The sequence below is a fragment of the Akebia trifoliata genome, chromosome 4 (assembly GCF_017979445.1).
Source record: "Akebia trifoliata isolate Shusen 1 chromosome 4, ASM1797944v1, whole genome shotgun sequence".
NCBI classification, from domain to species: Eukaryota; Viridiplantae; Streptophyta; class Magnoliopsida; order Ranunculales; family Lardizabalaceae; genus Akebia; species Akebia trifoliata.
Window position 1 is genome coordinate 6,550,292 of NC_141378.1, and position 23,709 is coordinate 6,574,000.

Sequence of the window (23,709 nt, forward strand, 5' to 3'; positions counted from 1 at the left end):
TCCATTAGTGGAATTTTCTGCAATTACTTTTTGTTAGTGATTTTGCATTCAATCACTAATAGACATGTTCGAGTTCAAGGTTTAAAAAAAGCAAGAGAAAGAACCAAAAGAACATGGATTAAAGTAACGAAAACATAAATGAACATACTTTTGATAACCAGAAGGTGTGGTTCAGACAAAAAAGAATGGAGAAGCATGATTCGTTCAGTTGAATCCCAAATCTTTAGGTTAAGATTTCAATGGATGATAGTAACTTATAAACATAGTTGGATTATGATGTCCAAGAAGATGGAGTTAAGTTAATCAGATCATTTTAATATTTATAATTTCTTAAACATTGTGATGGAGACACGAAATCATGATATTTACCCCCTATTTATGATGATTATGTAATATTAATTTAATTAATCGGGATTAGTTGATTTAATTTTTATTTTGTAGGTTATATACCCAAAATAGGTGAACAAAAGTTAAAGATGAACTTTTAGTGAATAAAATTTTCAAAATGAGGAAGGAGGAATTATGAGACAAATACAAATAATGATCAAAGATTAAAAAAATTAAAATTAGAGAAAAATCTCTCTCTCTCTCTCTCATGTATCACAAAAGTCTCTCGTCCTTCTATAGTGTCTTTTTTCTAAAGATTTTCTACTTCTATATTATTTTTATGACTAATGATTTTTGTACTCGGTTTTTTCACTCGGTCAACCACTCAGCTGATGTGGCAAGGGTACAAAATCATAAATTTGTTTCTTTGTGTATCTCGAAGAAGTAGATCTATGGTTCTGTGCCCTTGTCACATCAGTCAAGTGGTTGATCGAGTGAAAAAATCAAGTACGAATATCACGACTCTATTTTTATATCTTTTTATTTTTCTATCTCTTTCCTCTACATGTTACTCTATCTCACATTCTATTTTTTACTTATTTCTACTTTATCTCTTCTCCTAATTTTCTAGATAATTTTTTTTCAAAGTTTCTTCTTTTCTAATCTATTTTCCTATATTATCTTTCTTCCAATTTTCTTATAGATTTAGATTCAATAATTTTAATGGATTTTTAGCTAAAATCATTTTGTTCAACAATGATGAATTATTATATGATTTTGACTTAATTAAAAGGTAGGTTTATCTTTTCGTTAAATTTCATATATATAAACACTTTTTGAAGTTTTATTCATGATTATCACATTGAATGCTTTAAAATTATCTTTGATTTAGTGTAGATAAAAGTTACATTGATGTCTTAGAAAATCCACGTGATATTTGTGCGTTACGAGTGAGAACTTTTAATTATTTAAAATACTTTAACAAAAAAATTATGGCTTTAATTGAGATATTTTTATACAATTTGTCTTCAAATCTAGTGAAGATAAGATTAAATGAAATAAAGTTGTGGGATTTTTTAGTAGAACCCCAATGCCTTAAAAAAAATTAGTTTTTGTTTCAAACCTATTAATTTTTGCTTCATAGGAAAGTTCCAAAAATCATTTGTTCTCATAGTTTAGATCAATCTTATTACACCTTACATGTGTTTTTCTTTTTTTAAGACTTTTGACACAATCCCCATGATCGGCCTTGAACTCCCAAGATTTTATTACTTCATTGCACAACTTACACTTGAAAATTTTAATCTACACTTTTTTATTTGTAGAACATTAAAGATTGAGTTTCTAGAGTGAAAAATTATATGGTTTTTGACTCAAGGTTATTTAATATTTGTATAGAAGGCGATGAACGGAGTAGTTTTATAGCCACAAATAGATAAGGGCTTCACTAGGTTTTATTTATTTATGTATTTGTTTTAGTTGGATTCACATCAATTGTTATTAAAGCCAACACCTCATTTTAGGTTCTAGAATGAGGCCCGAAAAAGGACTGTTGAATGGAGGTCGAAAAAGAAAAGGTTCCAGATTACAAACTATCACATGGTAGGGTATTGAGGTTTTACTTGACCAACATGCATGTATGGATAGATGTTAATGAAAAACACCTCATTTCATTGAGAAATTAGGGTTTCGTGATTTGGAGACACAATGAGAAATTAGATTTTGTAATTTAGGGACGAAAATTAAGGAGGATTTAATTTTTTCATATTAATGGGTATACGTGAAAAAATGAACTCCACGCTTTGCTGGACTTTTTGGATATAGTGGACAATTATTTTCCATGCTAAAAATTAGGCAAACACATAGAAAAATGGTATTTTTCATGAAAATTGATTTTTTTCATGTGCAATCAAACACACCCTAAGCGAAAATTTACACAATAATTAAACTTATTTATTTCCTGATATAAATACTTTTTTCGTAACGAAAAAAACACCATCACTGAGTTGGTTTCTTTGAAACAACCTTAAGACTTCAACTGAAAGGTACGAAGTTCGAGTGATGGTACCAACAACTGGCTGCAAAAACCATGGGTAGGTATTTCAAAATACCTAACGTTTTCTACCGCGAATTGATTTCCTTATTGGCTACTGAGTGACACGTCATTGATTCGTTTGAAAGTTGAGTCGAATCATCTCGTTTTTAAGAAATCTTGGCCGTTTTTTTTTTTTTTTTTTTTAAATCATGTTCAATCGTATGACTTGATTCAGTTTAAGTAGTTTTTGTACACATGAATGGCAATTAAGATATAAAATATTTTTTATTAATGATCTTACAATTGAAGCATTTATTGATTAATATTAGAACACAATATATATATAACATAAATATCGCCACCATAAAGATCATCCTCCAAAAAAATCAGCCCTATCCGAAACTCTTAAGCCATATATGACAAATTTTGGCTCCCAATGTTGGCTCACAAATATAGTATAAATCAATTTGCAAGAGTTTGACTTAATCGTTACAGGCTGAGACTCAATGGATTTGATCCCAAAAATTTATCTCACAACTCGCTCTTTTCATATACGTAATAGAAATTGAACACCGACACATCATTCAAAAATAATACATACTAATTTACCTTCTTAATATAAACTGACATACTCTATCTACTGTAGCTCACAACACATAACCCTACTGACCAATACTTGATATTTTCGAGGTTGCGGGCTTTGGATTACTTTTCTCCTTTTGCAACCCCAAAGTGTCGCAATGATCCTCGACTCTTCTAGGTTGGGTATTCGGGGGTTGAACCTCATTGATTTATAAATAATACAAATTTATAAAAATGATGAATAAATCTAAAAAATATATATAAAATAAGTGTAAAATAAAATATAATAAAGTAGTGTAAAAAAATCTAAAACATAAAAAATGGGTCATCAACATATAATATAACACACAATAACATAATAATATTATAAAGGTTTGGAGATCATGACCAATATTCAAATGTTATCCTAGATTAACGTGTTGCTTCAAAGTAGAACGTCAAGTTATTTTTTGTAGGCATCAAAATCTCCTCAATAGATCATTAAAATAATATATGTATAAATTTTTTTCTTCTTCTTTCAAAATGTGAAATAAAAATAACATAAAAGTATGTAAGTTGAATACTTAGTTTATCTAACAATATAAATACAGTCATTCATTTGTTTCTCATTTTCGTGTCAGTACATGACACAGTCACGCCTTAACATTTTTTTATGAAATAAATCATTTTCACTATTGTTCATGACATATGTTTGTACATGTTCATATATTTTAAAATACATTTTCGGCTCGCTAACTTAAACCTTTAAAACCAAGATTACCCTTTAAAACCCAACGACGGGTCCATTTGCCTCAAAAGCTTTCCCTAAACTATGTTTTTCGGCTATTTTAAAACCTAATTATGAGTCCATTTGCCTCAAAATTAACCCATTAAATCATTTTTTTAATTGAATTTTATTCCTCAATTTTTAACTATTTTTCCTCAAGATTAATAATAAGTTTTGGGTCATTATAAGATTCATTCCTACTAAATTAAATTGCAAATATATCAAAGCGAACTAGTTCTTGGCACAATTCATAGTGGGTTCATGGAATACATGACATACTAATCAATTTATGAATTTAATATTTCTGATTCATGGAATATTTTCATTGGATTTAATGAACTAAATAGTAAAAATACAATATCAATTTTTTAGAAACTTGATTATGCATCTTAATATTCTTTTATTTGATTTTAACAATACAATTATATGCTTGAGTGTACCTGTACAAAAGAAAACCAAACTAACTAACATAAGTGAACTAGGAGCAACTCCAACACAAATAGGCATAATTGATAGGCATTTTATCATGGAGAGCCATTTTCCCTGTTCAAGGGATTTGCACTCCAACCATACTAGCCAAAATGAATTTCCACAAATTCACCTACGATAAAATATTTCACAATGGTCATTGACTTTTACCACTAACAAGTAGAAAGAGAGAGGGAGAATCCCTCTCTTCTTTTGCTCTTTCTTCAAAATATTTAAAAGTAGAGAGCTGTTGGAGTGCCTTCAGAGGCATCTGGCTCTCCAAAGTGGTAGTTGGGAGAGGATGCAAAGTCCGACCCCAGGTGTGATGGAGTTGTTGCTCTAATAAATTAACTATATTTGTCTATCCATGAACTAGGTCGTACTAGAGTGATGAATAGTGCGACCCCATGAGCCAAAGTATCATAGGACCAGTGTCCCCAATGGTAGCCCATGAACACAAGCCCACTAATATTTACTCGATACTTAGTAACATTCGGAGGATATTTAAGTAAGGCTAGCAACAAATCGGTTCGTTACCAGATTTGTACCATTCCTATATTGATCCGAACGGATTAATGAATATGTGAACCGAATCTGATGTGTTTCATTTCATCCTCAATCCGAAAATCGATCTGGTCCTATTCGAACACGTGCCTTATTTTCAAATTATCAATATTCTAAAAATTTAAAAATATAAAATTAAAAGAATCTACTTTACTACTACAAATATATAGAGGGAAAAAATAAATAAAAACATTTTATCTATATGTATTTATATGAAATTAAGAATAATAAAAAGAATTATTGAAATATGTTTGGATCGATTATTTTTTTTTGAGATCGGACTGGGATAGATTCGAATCCAATCCAAAATTATTTTGAATCGAAGATTTAAATCCAAATCCATTCGAACATCGGGTATATTTTGAATCATTGCCGGTCCAACATTTAAGAAACATATGCTTTACAGCTAATGAACACAAGTCCGCTATACTTACCCGGTATTGAGTCAGAATCCAAGGGTATTTAAGTAATTACACCCTAGCAGTCCCCACCTATAAAATGACGCAAAACCCTCATCTTAGCCCTTTCAGTTGCAGAAGCGAGCAAAAATGTCGAAGCGAGGTATCTCCCACTGCATTTTTTATTTCCTTCTCACAGTTAGGGTTAGGGTTTCTGTTTCCATCTGAAATTGATTGATTGATTGCTGTTTTGGATTTGTTTGCAGGTCGTGGTGGTTCGGCTGGAAACAAGTTCCGAATGTCGCTAGGTCTTCCAGTGGCGGCAACTGTGAACTGTGCGGATAACACTGGAGCGAAGAATCTCTACATCATCTCTGTAAAGGGGATCAAGGGTCGTCTCAATCGATTGCCTTCAGCTTGTGTTGGAGACATGGTGATGGCCACTGTCAAGAAAGGAAAGCCAGATCTCAGGAAGAAAGTCATGCCTGCTGTCATCGTTAGGCAGCGCAAGCCATGGCGACGAAAGGATGGTGTCTTCATGTACTTCGAAGGTTAATTATTTGTTCTGGTTTTGTTTAGTTTCTTTGATTTGTTTTTTTTTTTTTTTGTTTATTGTTGTTTAGATTTAGATTAATGGGTTGTTAGTGAGACACATTTTGTTGATTGTTTGCTTTGAATTATGTTGCATCGGATGAAACTTTAGGGCCCATTTAAATTCGATAGCCCTAAATTAAGTAGGGAGAAAAATATTGATTGTTTTAACATATTAACAATATATGGATTTACGGGCGATAATGATTTTAGTGTAGTCTTTCCTGAGGGCGTAGTCGTGATGTTTTTCAAACATGGAAATCCATAATGCAGTTGGAACTTAAAACATAATGAAAATTTGTTCAGTTGGTAGCATGGTTTAAAGCTTTTTGTTCGAAATCTCAAAATTTCAGGATTTTTTGGTTTCACCTACCAACACAACAATAGTGTTAGGTAGGATTAAATCCGAGTTATGTATTAGATTATTAGTTTTTAGTAAGAAAATTAAGCTAGAGAGTTCTACAAATGTAGGCACTTTGATGTAATGGCAATTGGTTTATTAGATTATAAGTTTTTCGTAAGAAAATTAAGCTAGAGAGTTCTACAAATGTAGGCACTTTGATGTAATGGCAATTGGTTTATTAGATTATTAGTTTTTCGTAAGAAAATTAAGCTAGAGAGTTCTACAAATGTAGGCACTTTGATGTAATGGCAATTGGTTTCTTTTAACGAATTGAATCAAATTTTGAGTGGAGATTTCTTTGATTGATCGTTATTCTTCTGCTTACTTGGATTTATTTATTAGAGAGCTGCTATTGGAGCCCCAGATTTTACTTATTACACCCCAATTAAAGATTAAAATACTCTTCAAACATTACAAAGGTTTGGCTCAAATTATAATCTCAACATTACAAAACATTGTAACTCTCATTCAAACAACTTCAATAGTTGTTTACAATTATGATTAGGCTCATATAAAATCCTAAACCCCTCAAAAAATAAAAATCAAGCAAAAAAAAGATAACAAGAGAGCTTCTATTTTTTTTTTAATAAACAAAATTCATTAAGGTAAAGCAAGGTCAGCCGAGATGACCAACCAAGCACAGAACAAGTACAAAGAGTTTAATCTTGTGAGATACAACACCCGCCTTCCCATCTCGCTACAAAGTCTTTGAATCTTAGAACCCAAGGTTCTTTGTACACCTTCGACCATAAAAACAAAAGACCTAAGAATGTTAATCTCATGAGAGAGCTTCTATTGGCACCCCAACTTTTACTTATTCTCAATCATTCACTTATTTTCATTAATTGGGGTGTAACCAGTAATAGTTGGGATGCCAATGGCAGCTCTCTTTTTAATGTCATTGTATATCTCTTCCAGTATAGGTCATATGTTTTCATGTGTCCATTTTATCCATTTCATGCTCCTTTTAACTCCTTGTTGTCCAACTCTAATTCACTACCACTTAATGCTTGTGAAGTTTTGCACATTCTGGTTAATTTTATTATGTCTCCTGATTATGCTTATTGCTTGTGGAGAGATTATATTGAGTTCATTTGGAATCATTTTGAGTAGAGGAGTCATTTTTTTTCGTTGATGTTCATTCCGTCTCATTTCTTAAGTTGCTTCTTTACGTAGTTGAGTGCCTTTGTTTACTCATGTGGTTGCTCATGGTGAGAAGCATATATTTAAGAGAATTGCCAGTATTAAACAGCATGATGTTCTTTCCCTTGCATTGTGTTACCTGTCTCCTAGTAAATTTCCCTTTTATCTAATGGCTCTAAGAGAACTTAAGAACAGATGATATTCCTACTTGCAATGAATATTCCATTTCAGTCCCGACTCCTGAGGTGCTGTTCTCGGACATGGTAGTGCTAGTATGATTCTTGGGATGACACATGTACGCTTGGATGTGGATTTACCTTTTTAACACTTTCATTTACCATAGGGTTTGTTAATGAATGTTCAATAAGAAAAATAAGTTGATTTTCTACTTTCTTGATATTTTTCCAAACCTGACCTATCAAATTTTAAATTTGGATTGGGGGGCATCATTTCAGCATAATGCTTGAATTGCCTTCTATCTATTTTAAATAAGAAAGTGGTTACCCTTTTTCCTTCCTTTGTAAATGAAAAACTAGGATGCAGGCTAGTGTTAACTTGAATAGAACTTTCATATGGATGGAAGAAAGTTATTTTTTTTCTTCTCAAAGTATACAAATTACGGCAACACATCAGCACCATAAAATGTTTTTTGAATGGTGAATGTGATGTATTACAAGGGCAATCTTTGCATTTATTACATGTGGGTTAGCCCCTTCATCAGTGTATTATTTTGTTCCAGCACCACAGTCATCTTTATTGCTGTACCTGGCAAAATTTGTTTTTGTTTCTGTTCTGCAGTTTTAAACAAGCTTCTGCTCCTGATTCATTGTTGTGCAAACGTATCCTCAGTGGCTGTTGTTTCAAGTTTCTGATTTTTTTTTTCATTTTGTTTGATTTGCAGATAACGCTGGGGTTATTGTCAATCCCAAAGGAGAAATGAAAGGTACAGAAAATACTTTTTAATCAATTTTAAAGTATAGTTCTTGCAGAAATAATTTCCTGGATGTCATGTTTTGTCTCTACTCTCTAGTCCACCTTCAAATGTAGAAGAATTAAAATAATTAAAAGAAAACACCAATTTCTGCAGGTTGTGGCATTCATGCGCCCATTTCATGTGGGGTTATTTATCCTTAAGGGTTTGGGTAGGATGTTAGTGGATACTGTTTTTCATAATATTACCTCTCTTTTGTGTTTGCAGGATCTGCTATTACTGGTCCAATTGGAAAGGAATGTGCTGATCTGTGGCCCAGGATTGCTAGTGCAGCCAATGCCATCGTTTAAGGGTCTAGACCCCAAACATTTGAGATTTGCTTGGTATTTTGATTTTGTTCTGTTTTGTGAGAAATATTTTGTTAAGAGATATTGGTATTTAAACTATTTCGAGGCTTTAATACAATTAGGTGGTTTGCTGGCACTATGATTTACAAGATTCTCTGTTGTTCTCAAAGGAAGATAGTAGTCTGTTTTTGTTCCTCGTGTTTGTAGTTCATATGCACATTTGTTATCTTTCTCTGAACAATCCTTTTTTATACTCCTGACTGTCAACTATGGATGGTCTGTGATGCAATCATGCAAGATGATCTCCAGCTAATCTATAAAGAAGCCAGCTCTTGAACAAGATTAAAATGGGTGAATTAGACCTATTCCTCATCTCTTCATCATGAACAAAACTTGAATATGTTATTTTGAACTTTTAGATCTGTCTAGCTCAACGGTTTAGTGAGCTTTTTAGAAGCAGAGAATAATTATGCGAGTCATGGTGGAGTGAAATTGCAATTGACATGGTTTCACAGATTGGCTTGCACAGAACCATAGATGCTTGTCTTATCTCAATGAAAGCATCTATGGTTCTGTACATCTACATCAGCAATGTAAAACAATGTCAATTTTAATGTTATATCGGCATTTTCCTAATTATTTGATTAATAAATATATTTAAAATTGTCAGGACTTCAATGAAAGCTTTTCAGAGGTCGCATTTTGCTTCAAACAAAATTGCCAACTTCGAGGAAGAAGGGTTTGAGAAACATTTATTGTTACTAAAATCAAGATAAAATGATCTAATAAAAGCACTTCTTTTTGTGAAAATGATGTGTTTGATTGCATGTTGGACTTTTTGAGGGTGTAGTAGAAGAGTTGCGAGAAAAGCCAAAAAAAACTCACAATTTAGCCCAAAAAAAAAAACACTTCCACGAGAGAAAACAAGAAGAAAGGAAATTCGTTCTCAATTTCAGCTAATCAAATCATGTTTCTCAATTCGGTTCAGTCGAAAGCCAAGTCTTCTGTAATAATTGAGAATGAATTGAATTTATAGTTTATGTTAGTTTTCTTTATCTTCATTCATGTTTCATCATACCTAATTGTAAATTATTTAAAATTACAAGATGATTAAAATACTCAATTGTAATCAATCACAGTTACCAACAAACATAATTATTTAACTAATACAGGCCCACTTTTGAGAGCCCTACATTGGGCCACCAAACTGTGCAATTGTTGTTCAGGGCGTTTTTGTCAGATCTATGGATAAATATTACTAGAACCAAGTCCATGATTGGTTTTGATAAAGGATGGGCCACTGGGCCTTGAAAAAAAAGTGTGCCATCTGGCATGATCTAGCATGACCAATACACGAGTCAAGTACTAGTGTTCAACAGCAAAAAGTTTGCGCTCTAAATTCTTCCTGCTCGTATAAAGGCGGGAAAAAACCAAGCGAAAGAAACGGTTTGCAAAGAAGAGAAGGATGGGTTGGTCTCACCCAGAGATATCTCTGGAATATCTTCTGAATCTGATTAAAGGGTTTGTAGATATCATAATTTTGGCTTCTGGGTATCAATCTTCTGGTCTTCCAGCTATCTGGGATGCCCAAAATATCAAGAAGGCCTTACAATGGGGTCTCTTCTTTGAAAATGTGAGTATAATCTCCTTTTTTTAATGGCGTTTTTTTGTTTGTTTGTTTGGTAGTTGTATACTTTCACAAAATTTAGATTTATTGGTGAAATTTTGGCATTTGGGTCTTTATTTTGACGCAAATGCCCCAGCTGATAACCCTATAATTTCAAAAAAAATTTAAACCATTTCTTTAATGAATGTAATATTGTATTAGGTACAAATTTCCTGGATTGACATTACAGACTTAATACTCTGTTAATATTAGATCCTTTTTTCCTTTTGAATTTGGTCAACACACTTGTCCATTGATAGCCCTTCTTCTTCATGTTATTTTGTTTAATGAAAAATTGAATGAGAAATTCTTTTGCCACATGTCGGGGGACGGGGGTTAGTTGGCTAAAACTTGTGACACGGGCATCATGTTTTCATAAATTGATGAATATAGGTGTTTAAATTTAAAAAATATGGGGTTTTTTTGTTGTAAAATGAATTGGGTAGATGCTACAATTACAACATCTCATTTATATAAACCAAAAGTCTATACCTACAAAAAAAAATAAACCATCAAAACTGATCCAAATTCGGAAATATTGATGAACGTTTTCTTTCTGATTTGTGGTATTCTGTATATTGTTGCTCGAGTGGGCCTTTTTGTACTAGGAAAAAGGTGGTGCTTAATTGTCAAAACTTACTAGAAAGAGAATATAGGAGGAGGTCACATGGTAAGTATATTATAATGGATTCGACTTTGATTCATACTAACTTTCTCCGATCACACAAATGTCCTGCTTCCGAGTTTGAGAAATGAAACCAACTTAGAAAAAGAGACTAATATTCTTTGTAAAGATCCTTGTGTAGAAGCTTCTTTTGACCTTTGAACTTTGACTATAGGGGGAGAAAACAGAATATTTTTCTTAAGTTTGTCTCTTGAAGAAAGTTTCACTATTCTTCTTTGAAAATAAACTAATACAATGACCCGTCCGTTTGTTGCTTTTTCTCCATTTTCTATTGGGTCCCATTCTATTGCTACTACCATTATTGCTCTAGGCTGCATTTATGAACTTGTTTTGTTATGTCTGATTAAGTTTGTAACATGGTTTTAAGTTCTTAATTGCATACAACCATTATGCTAACCCCATGTAACGAATAAGTTTTCTGGGTGTTAACGAATGTGTAGGTGTTTAATCGCCTAAGCATTTCAGATGATTACCAAGGCTCATTAAAGGAACTTGATTCAGCTCTACTTGAAATGACATCCAACCCTTATTTCCCTCAGGTTTTGAATACTTCACGTATATGTTACCATGAAAACACATATCTTTGATTTTGACGGCTTTACTGATTGCTTGCTTGCCCATGATTATTACTTTGGAATGCTAGGGTCTGGCACATCTATCATCTGTAACTCTTACTAGAGCAAGAGATTTCGTTTTAAGGCATCTAATTCATGCCTTACCATTGAAGGATGCACATTTCAGTGCTCTTTTGATTGCAGTTGTCGAGATGGATCTTGATGACCTCGGGAGAACAGAATATGATTGCTTGAATGTGTATCTTGAAAAGTTGATGCTGCAGAGTACATCTTCTGATCCGCGGTCCCCTCAGAATGTTCTGGATATAAAGATCAAGGAACGTACTAGTGGTAGTCATTCAAAATTTATTATTGAAGAGCTTTCAAAGAGGCATACTGCAGTATCATGTGTATCATCAGTTGAAATGAGCTTGGATATTCTTTCTGAGAGTGTGGCGCGTAGAAAGTGGGTTGGTTCCAACAGTAACATATTTGAAGGACAATCAAACAATGGAGATTCTCTATTGTAAGTTGGATACTTTCTACATGTGCCTAACATAATATGTGATTACCATTCCATTACTAAGGATCATTTAGAAAACCATGCCAAGGTGATCAGATTTTGGTTATGAGGAATCAATTACTGATCTGCTATCCTCCCTTCTAGAGGATGGCTAAAGATCCATGAGTGAATATTTATGAACTGTGACTATCTTTGTGAGAGCAAGAGAGAGAGATTATAAAGAATTTTCTGAATACTGTTTATGCACGCATTGAGCTCAAGATCTCACATTTTTATGACAATGTAACCTCCGATTTGGCTATAAGTTCAAAACCGCTTACAACAACCAGCACCTCTTTTCTCATGGTTATTAGATCTTCTTGAGCCTTTGATTGCAAGGAGTTACCCATCTTTACTATAATGATCAAAGTTTATTCAAATTTTATTATGTTGTCTGATTTTATATACATGTGATTTAAATTTGTATACTTCATTAAAATGATTGATGATTGATGACATGGTATGATCATAAATTACTCGATCTTGCTCATGAGGTTTTCATATGAAAGAGTATAGTCAGATAACATATAACTACTTCGTGACATTTGGATAGCTTTATTTGGTTGAAATGACGATTTTTACAATGTTACTTTCAAAATCAACTTAAGTTGCAGACAAGTAATGTCATTCTGGAAATAAAAGGTATGTGCTTCCTTGGGTCCAAATTGTGCTAAGAATTCAAAGGGCCCTTCTATTAGGATTTTATCTTCAGATGGGATTCTTTTATCTTGTAAAACAGTTTTTGGGCCTTGCTTTTGTTTTCATGGTGGTCTCAGCCTTGGTTTGTAGTTAGGGGCAGGTATTTGTAACTCTTTTTTCTGTGGGACTGTGCACAATAGGTAGGTCTTCTTGACCTACCTTTAGCTTTCCCCTTTTGATTGTATCGCTTCTTCTCATTTAATAGTATTTTATTTATCCAAAAGAAATTATGTATTGCAAAGTGAATATTAGGGAAGTGGATGTTCTGAAAGTGTCCTAATACGTAACTATTTCAAATGCTTACAGTCTTAGGTCCATAAGAGACTTTCATCTACATCCCTAATAACCGTCCTTCAGAATCTGACTCACATAGAACTTAGAAGCTTTCTTACTGATTAGAACTGCAAAAATATTCGATGGGACATGCTTTTGTTACAGAATATTATGTAATACAACTATTGATCCACAGCACAAAGTAAGATGTAACTTATCATTCCTTAATAAGTGTCCATGCCATTTTCTGGTTGCACGTTGAATAGTAGTTTCCAACAGAGCCCAAACCACTGTGAAGAGCATAGAAACTATCTTTCTAAGTTTGTTTCACACTAACTATTTTTTGCCAAATTTGTTTGTAGGCACCCTACTGTATGTACTGCAACTTGGTCTCATGGTCATGGGATATTAACTCGTATTCCTTAGAGAAGGGATGGAACATTTAAATTGATCCATTATCACCATCTCATGTTTTAAATTTGAAAGATACTATTTGACCTATTTCAAATGTTTACATGGAAATACTACATGATAACCTTCAATTTCATAATATTCCTGAAGTAACGGGGATACAGTTTCTTATTGCAACATCCTAAAGGAAGATGTTCCATGTTGTCATTCTCTGATTTACTTGGATATTCTGTTCTTTCTTTGCTTCATTTTTGTTATATATGATTTCTGTAATTCGAAGTGTTTCACAAAGTTAGGTGCATCTTTTGGCAGATTTACTGGGTCAAGTTGACTTTATCAATTGTGGAAGTCTTTACAACCCCCCCCCCCCTTTTTTAATAGAAAATGTAATTCTTTTGTTCTTACTAGTAAATTTGTTAGGTTAAATATGTTGGTCTTTGCAATCAGGAGTGAAGAGCAGTTGATTGAATTTGCATCATGGAACCGGTGGAGATCAAGGAATCTTTTATATTTGCTTGACAAGAGAACTGTTGAACTGGTCTCAGGTTCCAAGTTGATATTTTCTGCCCCGAAGGTTCAGTGGGTTCAGGTTTTTGATCGATTGAAAGGTCCAACTGAAGTCCATGATGATAATTCACTTGAAATTATAGTAAGTTGGTTCAATTGGGTATTCTTTGTATTCCTATTATTTTATAGAGATTTGAGTCTGATATTGATTTACCTATCTTGAGCTAAACATAGTTAACTCATAGTTAACGGATGCATGTCATTTATCCTCATCCTCAGATATTAATACTCGTGATTGTTACAGAAGTTGAAGAATAGATTTGAATGAATGTGCCTGTTAAGAATCAATTTTAGTGTAATTGCCTAATTTTAGACTAAATATTAGTTGCTTTTCATGTCTAGTATAATTTAGAGGGTTATTGATATATAAATTGCAACAGGAGCTCTCTTTATTGGGTTGCATTTCAAGCAGATGGAGTTGTCTAATTGAACACTTCATGTCAGTTTCTTATGATCCCCTTCCTATCTCAAAGCAGTATCATGAAGTGTGCAACCTGCTCCGTGGAAGAACCCGATTTCTTCATTCTACAAAGGAACCTTCAAAAGTAATGGAAAAAAGCTATATTCATTTTTTTTTTTTAAATTTCCAAAAGAGCAAGCAAATTCTCATATGCACATTCCTGATATTATTGCATCTCTTTTTGTTGGTTGACGATATTTAGTAGTTCTCTTAAATCCATAGTTGCATAGTATATGTTTTAGCATATTGAAGTACCATTACTTCATTATTTACATTTCATTTTGTTCTCAACTTACTTTCCTAATGACCATGTACTTTTTTGTTTTGTTTTGTGGCTGATACTTTCCTCGCCTCATTAGGTTTCCTACTGGGGAAGAATACTTGGACATATAGACTTCTCATCTTGATTTGGAGCTTGATCTTAAATTTATATTGGACTGATGTCATGGACACTGCTCATTTGATCATTCTTAGTGATTTTTATGTTTATTTATGAGGCCAAAGGTTGGTAAAGAAAATCCTGGAATATTCATACAGACTACAGTATATTGTGAAGTTTCCATAATTTATATACTGAGAAGCTCACCACACAATTCCATATCATTGAGCATAAGGATTTTCTATGAATAACTCTAAATGCTTGATCTTGGTTCTATTTCTCTCTATTATGTGTATGTGCTTGTGCATATGTGTTCATACACTACATCTATAAACACCTCTCAAAATCATAGACCCCTTTTAGTATCAGATTTGCAAGGTTATCAATTGTGAGAGTAGCGAATATTTGTTGCTAACTATAAGTAAATAATACAAAAAATTACTTGTTCCCTAAAGTATAATTTACAGCAATTTAAGATTTGATATATTTGGAAAGTATAAATTTTTACCATAAAAGTGTTGCATTTTAAATTTTTTTCATTTATATTAGCCCGTGCTTAGTCAACTTAAGCCCAATAGGAGTATAAAACTGGTCTAAGGTAGAGCCTACCTCTCTTGGCTGGGTTAGGGCTCAACCAAGCTTGACCCGAGTCTGCCCATTGATAACCCTAGTCATGATTCTAAATATTGGAATATATCAACCAATACAGTATCATTTTCTTCCTTGAGAGAAACATTCCTTCAATATGACATTTTAAACCTTGACCCTAGTTGTTGGTCTGTTTATACTTATTTTTTCTTTTTCTTCTTCCTGTAATTTTTATGCTATTGCTGATTGTTATTTTTTCTTCTTGAAGTGTTGATATTTTAACTTGTTAATAAAACTCATATTTATGCATAATATAATTATAATGTATCTAAAATCTATATTTCATTAGTTAATTCTTTTCATTTTTATAATTTTATTATGCTTAGCTTCACTTAGGCGTGCGCCTTCAGTGTGCCTTTCCCCCTTAACTACACTGAAAAATACTCTCTCTCTCTCTCTCTCTATATATATATATATATATGTCTATTGTAACCCAACTAGTTTGGAAGATCACTAATTTCCTCTTGAGGATGTATAACACATGCATAGTTCATTCATTGTGAAGTCAAGAAAATAAAGAAACCCCTCATGTCTTAAGTGTACTATCTTGGACTAGTAATGTGTGGAAATCATGAAAAAATAAATATCCTTCACTTATTGAATATAATTTCTTAAATGCTCCATATTTTCTTTCACGTAGTTTTAGTTCCTAAAAAAAAGGTTTGATTTTTCAAGATTCTCATTTTTGGTTCTTGTTTTGTGGATTAGGAAAATGACATTCTTGAGTATTTGACTGGGTCATTGCCCAATCAACTTCCCCTGTTGTGGAAATTATCACCAGTCCTTGCGGCGATTGCAATTCCTTCCTGGTATATTCTTTTTTATATGACTTTTATTAGGCTCATTTGGAATTACATACATCCTTCCCGGACATTATAACGGGGAAACTTTTATCTGAAATTCCAATATTAGTGTTTACTATTCATTTTCCATGTCACCAGAATGCCTGTAATGGCATTTCACAATGCGCTGGATGGTTTAAGCTTTGCAAAGAAAGCATTATAATTGCATTTATACAATTCAGTTGCTTCTTATGGTTTAATGGTTTCCTGTTTTAACCGTGTTTCATAGCATGATTGGTAACCAGTATGCCAATTCTTAATGAAAATCAATAAATATAATAAATAAATTTGAGTCCATACGAGTTCCCATTCAATACTTATTATGCATATTTAACATAATAGTTGGATCTAAATGTACATTTGTCTTTACAGGTCACCCTTATTGAGACTGTATTTGAGTGAAATAGAGGCACAATACAACGGAGATTTATCCAAAATCAGGTTCTTCATTTATAACTTTTTTTTTGTTTTCTATGCTTCTCATTTTATAGTTGTTTCATTCATGATATTCTTGAGCGGTACATGTTTTTTTGCCTCAGATGCTGCAGTTGTATTCAAGAAGGGAAGGAGCACAAAGACTGTAAGTTCATCACAAATGTACAAAGTAGCCATAACTAGAATTTGCTTAACATTGATCATTGTTGTCAAATGCGGTCGCTTATGCAATCACCATAACTAGAATTTGCTTAATACTGATCATTGTTGTCAAAATCTGGTCGCATATGCTATCCACGAAACTTTTTTCACATATGTCATCGCATATTTTAGTATGCGATAGCATACTTATACAATAGTCAAAATCTGATTGTTGGGCACTATTTTTATTTTTTATTTTTTATTTTTATGTTCTTTTCTTCGAACTCCTCTATAAACACCCCATTCCCTCCCCTCCCTTTCCTATCACTCTCTAATGTTATTGGTAAGTTTTGGGGTCCAACTCAAAACCAATTTGCAATGAATGTAGAGGCTCAGGAGCTTATAAGGAGAGAGTCAAGGCAATTTGTGTCCGATGTGGGACTAAACTCAACAGTTATATATATGCAAAAGTAAATTAAAATCACATTGGTAATAAAAGCTTCTAAGAATATCTTTCTATGATTGTTACAACATTTGCATATTTTTTCCTTATTTTTCTATATATATATATATATTTTAAATACTTTTTTTTTCCTGTTATGCCATCACATATGCTATGTGCAAGTCGCATATGCGCATAGCATATGCCTGTTCACACACCATGGCATATTCTATTTAACAACATTGATATCGATGAGCCTCCTAGACCACATTGTAGGTCTTGGATTGGGATAAGTCTTCAGTTGGGAGAGGTAGTCATTGACATGGCAGCCTAGTGTAAACAGTATGATCACAAATACACCAATATTTCATAAGAGTATGCTTGTATACAAGTGTTTGATGAATTGCAATACATTAAAATAATCCAGCAGAACCAGTTGTTTTTGAAGATCTACATCTCAGAAAAGAATGGTTCAATTGGGATGAAACTTCGGGGATTAGAAGTCCAAATGAAGGAACAAAAGGTTAGAAACTAGGGTTATAAACTAATGGTTGAGATGGGTCTAAAAGGTTAAGATTTGTTTGGGTTTATTTATTTTAGTAAGTCCTAGATACAGTAGAAATCTTATTTAGAAAGTCAGATTTTATTTCTGGTTGTTTAGTAAGTGTTACTTTTGGTTAGAAGACTGAAGTTTGGGAAAGGAGAAACTCTATATAAAGGGGGCAGTGCATAGTAATTTATAGGATTTATGAGTTCTAAGGTTGAGAAAATTTTCTTTTGTTTTGTCTTCTTAGCTCTAGAATTGAGATTTTATATTGTTTACTTGCCCTATTCTTATTAGTATTTGTCTTTTGTTGATTTAAGTTTAGGCTTTCAAAACCCTTGATTATATCAATTTTTAAATGGACATACTGTAAAATCAGATTGATTCTTGTCCTTCATGCTTTCTCTGGTAAACAACCTACTTCTCAAATTCCATACTGGACTTCTAAATCTAAAGTGGGCAATATTTTGTGGGATTGTGTTGACTTAGAGAGAGCATACGTGTGTGTGTGTGTGTGTGTGTGTTAGTTTTTTGTTGCTTTCTTTGTCTTCTGCTTTTCTTTTCTTTTGGTGTCTCCAGGCAGATCATCTTGAGCTCCACTGCAAGCTTTTCTCTTTGTCTCTTATTATTCTTTTTTAATAGAATCTGTATGTGTACCAAAAAGTGTCTTTGAACACGTAATTATTCCTTACCAGTCACATGTTGGACTGGCATGTACATGACCACTTAGGGAATCTAAGTTACCTATCTTGGTGTTCGATGTAGTCTTTTATGTATTCCTACAAAATTTTATATTATCATGGGTGCACTAACTTGGGATCATTAAATAGAAAAAAGAAAGAAAGAATAGTTCCCCAATAAGTTCAGTTAAGAAATGGGGAAATACATATTATTCCTTAATAAGAAATAAATAAGACAGCCCAAGAATATAAATAGAATTATCAAATTTTTATGGGGAATGTATATAGCACTATATGCATCTAAAATATAATTTATATTTATATATCTTGTAGCTTTATCTAATATTCGGGGCACCAATCAAATTTCTGTGTTTAAGTGATAAATGATATTTTGAGGGACCATAACTAGGAACAGTAAATCAGTGTTTTTGGGTTGATTTTTCTCCAGGTGAACTTGCAGAGAGGATTTGGTGCCTCCATGTTTTCCTTATTCAAGGTTCTCATTTAACAATCTCTGCTAGTAGTGCCTGATTCTTGAGAGTTACTACGCTCATATATTCTTGGTAAGAAGTCGTTTCAGTTCTGTTTACGTTTCTTTTCAATTAGCTTTCTTTCATTCTTTCTTGATCATATCTTCGTTGAAAATATTTTATGCTAAACATTTTTCTTTAGCATCTATGCTTCCACTAGGAATCCTTCTTTTTTGTGTGTGTGTGTGTGGGGGGGGGGGGGGGGGGGTGTTAAATTACCATTTCATGAGCCGAATATGATGAAATTCTGATTCCCGCTAATTTATCATTTTAATTCCCAAAACGTGAACATGAGAGATCGGAGGTTTTTAAAGTGACAAACTTGCTGGTTTATATAGTGACGATCCCGCTAAAAGTAGCAAACAAACCTGTGAGATAGTCACTTGATACCTGTAAGATTGTCGCTTTAAACCTGTGAGATTGTCACTTTAACCTGCGGTCTCGCATGTTTACATTTTTGGGAATTAAAATGAATAGTGAGCTGGAATGGGAATTTCGTCAAAAGTTGATTACATTTTGGTAAATTTCCCTTGGTTTTTTTTTTTTTTTTTGAGGGTGGGGTGTTAATATGTACCTTATCAATTCTATCACTATTGTTACTTTTTTCCTTTAGATCTGAGTCAAATTGTATAAAGTTAATGATGTGGGTTTCTGTCTAACATACCTTTAGTGAAGATAGGGCTCAAGCTAAAGTTGAATGGATGAGTAGGGTTCACGTTTCCTATCATAATAAATGGAAGGCATAGATGATGATGTCTAATATGATGACATGTAGATTGATTAGGGTGGACGTTATCTTAAGGCCTAATCTTTCTATGATCTATTTGCTTTTATTCAGTGAAACTTACTTACCTTTTACCAAAAATCACGAAAAGGACTGGAACTGTGGGAAATATTTTCTTTCAATATTTCAGATTCCCAAGATTTGAATCTTTGGAGTTCATAATCCTTAAATTATCCACAAAATTAAACACCTATAAAATGCAAAACTTTTGCCTACCCATGTTTTAGATTAGTCCTTTTTTGCTTATAAAGTGAGATTCTCATATCTTCATCCCAACCAAATCTTTATGCAAAAGCTTTTATTAAAGGTAACTGATGATGTGGGTGACTAGGCGTTAGGTCATGATCCACCAAGCACAAAGTTTGGTATGAATGTGATATTTTCATTTTACATTAGCCTACTTGATACTTTTTTGGAGAAAGTTCTGATTATCTCTATTAACATGTATTTTTTCTTATATTTCTTCGTAGGTCAGTCCAATCTGAAAGATGCTTTTCAACACTAGTGATGTTAATTCACTAGGGCCAAGTCATATTCTCTTACCAACTTGGAATGATGGGTACCAGAGACTTGATACCCAACGTCATCAGTGGTGACAAATTAGATAAGGACACTTAGAAAAGGTTTTTTTATCGCTCGAGAGGTAATATATATATATATAATATGATACATAGCCGAAGTGCCCGAAGAAGCTACTTAAGGGAATTTCGAGTATGGGATGTGTGAAGAGAATGCAATTCATGATCTGGGGGAGTAAACTTGCTAGTAGAGGGAGTAGAGTTACTTTTGTCAGTGTTCAGCGAAACATGGGAATGGATTGGTGGGTTGGATCGATTTCATTGAGGCAATTGTTTTGGAGGTTTAAGTCAGAATGGAAGCGAGCGATGAGGTGGCGAAGGAATCAGATAAGGTTCAGCTATGATCCTCACAGCTACTCTCAAAACTTCGATGACGGTTTCCGTTGATCTTCCCTCGCCATTATCTCCTTTGTGATGTGCTATTATTATGAATCCTTGATTTGCTACCTATTCAAATCAAGGATTCATTTGGTATCTCTAAAGGTAAGAGTGGTTCTCCAATGTATAGAGAAGTGTTGCTCATATTTTGAAATGAGATGGTTGGGAATTATTGAGATCTAGTTAGGATTTGGTGACAACTTTCATTTTTGTAGTTTTTCTTATTATGAGAAATGAAATTAATATTATGATTAAATTTTATTTATTTATTTATTTTTTAATATTATCTTGAGGTATTGTCTTAAAAAAAACCGAGAATTGTCTCGACCATCCATCGGTGGGATAACACCAAGGGGTTGTGGGTTTTTTTACCAATTGTGACCAAATATTTTGAGATCAATGTTTTGTTCCTAGTTCATATGTTATAAGAAGCTCGAGTATTTGAAGATTACATTGAGATGAGCTTCATAGCTTGTGATGTTTCTGATAAATCAAAATAATCAAAAAGCAATTCAAACAATCTGAATAAACCGGATGAAATTGATCAACAGTGAGATTCATTTAAATAGGGAATACGGTTACATGCATGGTTTTCAAACTTGTCTGACTGAGACATATTGCCCAAGTTAACTCGGTATCGGAGCTGAACTAGACCAACTCACAAAGTCATTTTTTTTATCGAGATTTAGGACTCACGTTTAAATTTTTTATTTGTCTCACGAGACGTCTCAAACGTATTAGAAAACTCGTCTGAGATGACTCGGTATTGGGCCTGGACGAGACGGACGCAAAACCGAGTTTTAAAACCATGGTCATAGGTTACAGGTTACAGGTTAGTTACCTAATTACATCCACTTGATACGGTGCATTTTGATGCACCTTAATAAAATACAATCTAACTACTCTTAACTATATTATTTTATACATCTCGATGTACTTTAATAAAATACAACCTAACTATTCTAGCTACATTATTTTATGTATAAAGGTAGACCAAGATCAGTTTAGGATTAGACTGAAACCTGGGGGATTTAATTTTTTTATTTTTATTTATGATCAAATGGTCTCTAATGGACCAATAAACGGACTCTAATGGACCAAATGAGGCCTCTTTTGGCCCGAAGACAATCTCAATCCATGCTTTGGGTGTTCTAACTTCTAAGACCCATAAGTGATTTTTTTTTTTTTTACTGAACGTGTGCGTTGGAACATATCAATATGATCAAATTTAATTGGGACCTTAACAAAAGGTTGGGCTTTTGGTTTTTGGGCCTAGAGTTTGATGGGATAAATTAACACGTTTTAGTCAAGTCCAACTACAGGCACCGGCAAATCCACTTAATTACTGATATACCCTTCTTTCTATCACTTCCAATCGAAGAAAGTTGGAGTTTTCATGGGCTCACATTGGATAATTTAGAATATCAATCAAGGTATTGGGATTCGATAAGGACCAAATACAATAAGGTATTGGGATAAAACTTGATCAAATAAAGGGTTTGTATAAGTGTTTTAAAGGTCAAATCAAATATGAATCCAATTTATAGATGATTGATGATAGGGCTACCAATAGTTGGAATTTAGCCCATCACAACCCAACACGACCGGGTTTGGGCTTGGACTTTGAACTCCTGGTTCACTTACTTAGATATATTATTATTTTATAGTTGGAATTCAGCCCAATCTACAAATAGATAGACCCTACCTTTTTCGGAGGACGTCGAATTTAGGGGTTATCAAAGGGTCAATTAGGGTTCAGTTCATAAAATAACCAGAATGAGAACCATTCAATTTTTTTTGTTCCGATTCCTTGCGGTTCTGATATTTGATGAAACCAATACCAAAGCCATCAAAAAAATTCTCTTTAAATGGTTTGGATTCTTAGTTCCTATCAATTTTGGTTCTCCATTGGTTTGATTCCAAGAGACTTCGATTCTAATGGATTCCAATAAAAATGTATCAAAAAACATCTTATCTGAACTAATTCACATTAGGTTCTAGTTAAACAGACCCATTGACACGCCTAACTTGAAATAATGTAATGGGCTTGACCAGCCCTACTTCGGCCCTACTCGATTCATAATGGATCGGGCTTCGGCAAATAAATTAGGTATGCTCGAGATGAATTCGGGTCAGATTGGTTCATGCCCATTTATAAAGATGATTGGACTTGGATAAGAATGCAGACTCTACTTTCCTTATTTGAACAGATCCTTTAGTGTCATATATCTTCATTGCGTCAACCAAAAAATAAAAATAAAAAATTATCATGCACCTTCGTCCCATAATGGTTCCCTATCAAATCTGAAATCTCATAATAAATATTTTTTGTTTTCATGAGTATTTTTTTTTCAATTTATCATCCATATCACTCATATTAATTACCCCACCCTCATTTGACAAAAAAATAAATAATTATAACCACCAGTTGAGTGGCCGAGTGATAACGCTTGGGGGTCAAGGGGTTTGCTCCCCCTATGGTCTCAAGTTCGACTCCCACTGATTGTTAATATCAGTGGTCACGGATCGCATGATTAAAAGTCTTGTTTATCAAGCCTTGTTCGGAGGGGAGGGAAGAGTTGGTGCGTGCAAACTAGCTCAGATACCATTCTTTACAAAAAAAATAAAAGAATAACAACATTATAAGATATCTATTGGAAATGATTTTCTTGTAGTAAATTATTATTTTAAGTTGTGCTGGAGTAACATTGTGAGGGACATTTCTAATGTGGATGTGTGTCATAACCATATATGTTTGTCATCAAGATCTCACTCATATCACGATAAAAACATCTATGGTTATGACACACATTCATATTAGAAATGTCCCCCACAATGTTACTTCAATATTATCCTATTATTTTTTATGACGAGTAAATTATATTTTTATTTATTG

At 33.2% G+C, this 23,709-nt stretch overlaps 2 protein-coding genes and 1 non-coding gene across 7 annotated transcripts; all 3 read left to right on the forward strand.

Moving 5' to 3' along the window:
- The first annotated feature begins 5,163 nt into the window (after nucleotides 1-5,163).
- Nucleotides 5,164-8,704, forward strand: EMB2171 (Ribosomal protein L14p/L23e family protein). The gene is made up of 4 exons (XM_086438913.1): nucleotides 5,164-5,303; nucleotides 5,407-5,691; nucleotides 8,179-8,220; nucleotides 8,476-8,704. Exons 1-4 carry the CDS (start codon nucleotides 5,291-5,293, stop codon nucleotides 8,556-8,558), a joined length of 423 nt encoding a protein of 140 aa, XP_086295039.1. The 5' UTR covers nucleotides 5,164-5,290; the 3' UTR covers nucleotides 8,559-8,704.
- On the forward strand, nucleotides 7,294-7,434 carry LOC147403356 (small nucleolar RNA snoR137). The gene has a single exon (XR_015178148.1). It is a non-coding gene; the product is annotated as a small nucleolar RNA snoR137 (small nucleolar RNA).
- A 1,165-nt stretch (nucleotides 8,705-9,869) lies between the features above and the next one.
- On the forward strand, nucleotides 9,870-21,098 carry LOC147403357 (fanconi anemia group F protein (FANCF)). Of its 5 annotated transcripts, none has more exons than XM_086438910.1 (10): nucleotides 9,871-10,188; nucleotides 11,347-11,445; nucleotides 11,550-11,986; nucleotides 13,853-14,054; nucleotides 14,353-14,517; nucleotides 16,168-16,268; nucleotides 16,674-16,742; nucleotides 16,841-16,881; nucleotides 18,992-19,106; nucleotides 20,328-21,098. In XM_086438910.1, exons 1-9 carry the CDS (start codon nucleotides 10,021-10,023, stop codon nucleotides 19,072-19,074), a joined length of 1,365 nt encoding a protein of 454 aa, XP_086295036.1. In that variant the 5' UTR covers nucleotides 9,871-10,020; the 3' UTR covers nucleotides 19,075-19,106; nucleotides 20,328-21,098. The 5 variants fall into 5 exon arrangements, 2 of the variants coding, with proteins under 2 accessions (XP_086295036.1, XP_086295037.1); XM_086438911.1 differs by having other exon boundaries at nucleotides 20,333-21,098; XR_015177476.1 differs by lacking the exons at nucleotides 16,168-16,268; nucleotides 20,328-21,098 and having other exon boundaries at nucleotides 9,870-10,188; nucleotides 18,992-19,085.
- Nucleotides 21,099-23,709: the final 2,611 nt, after the last annotated feature.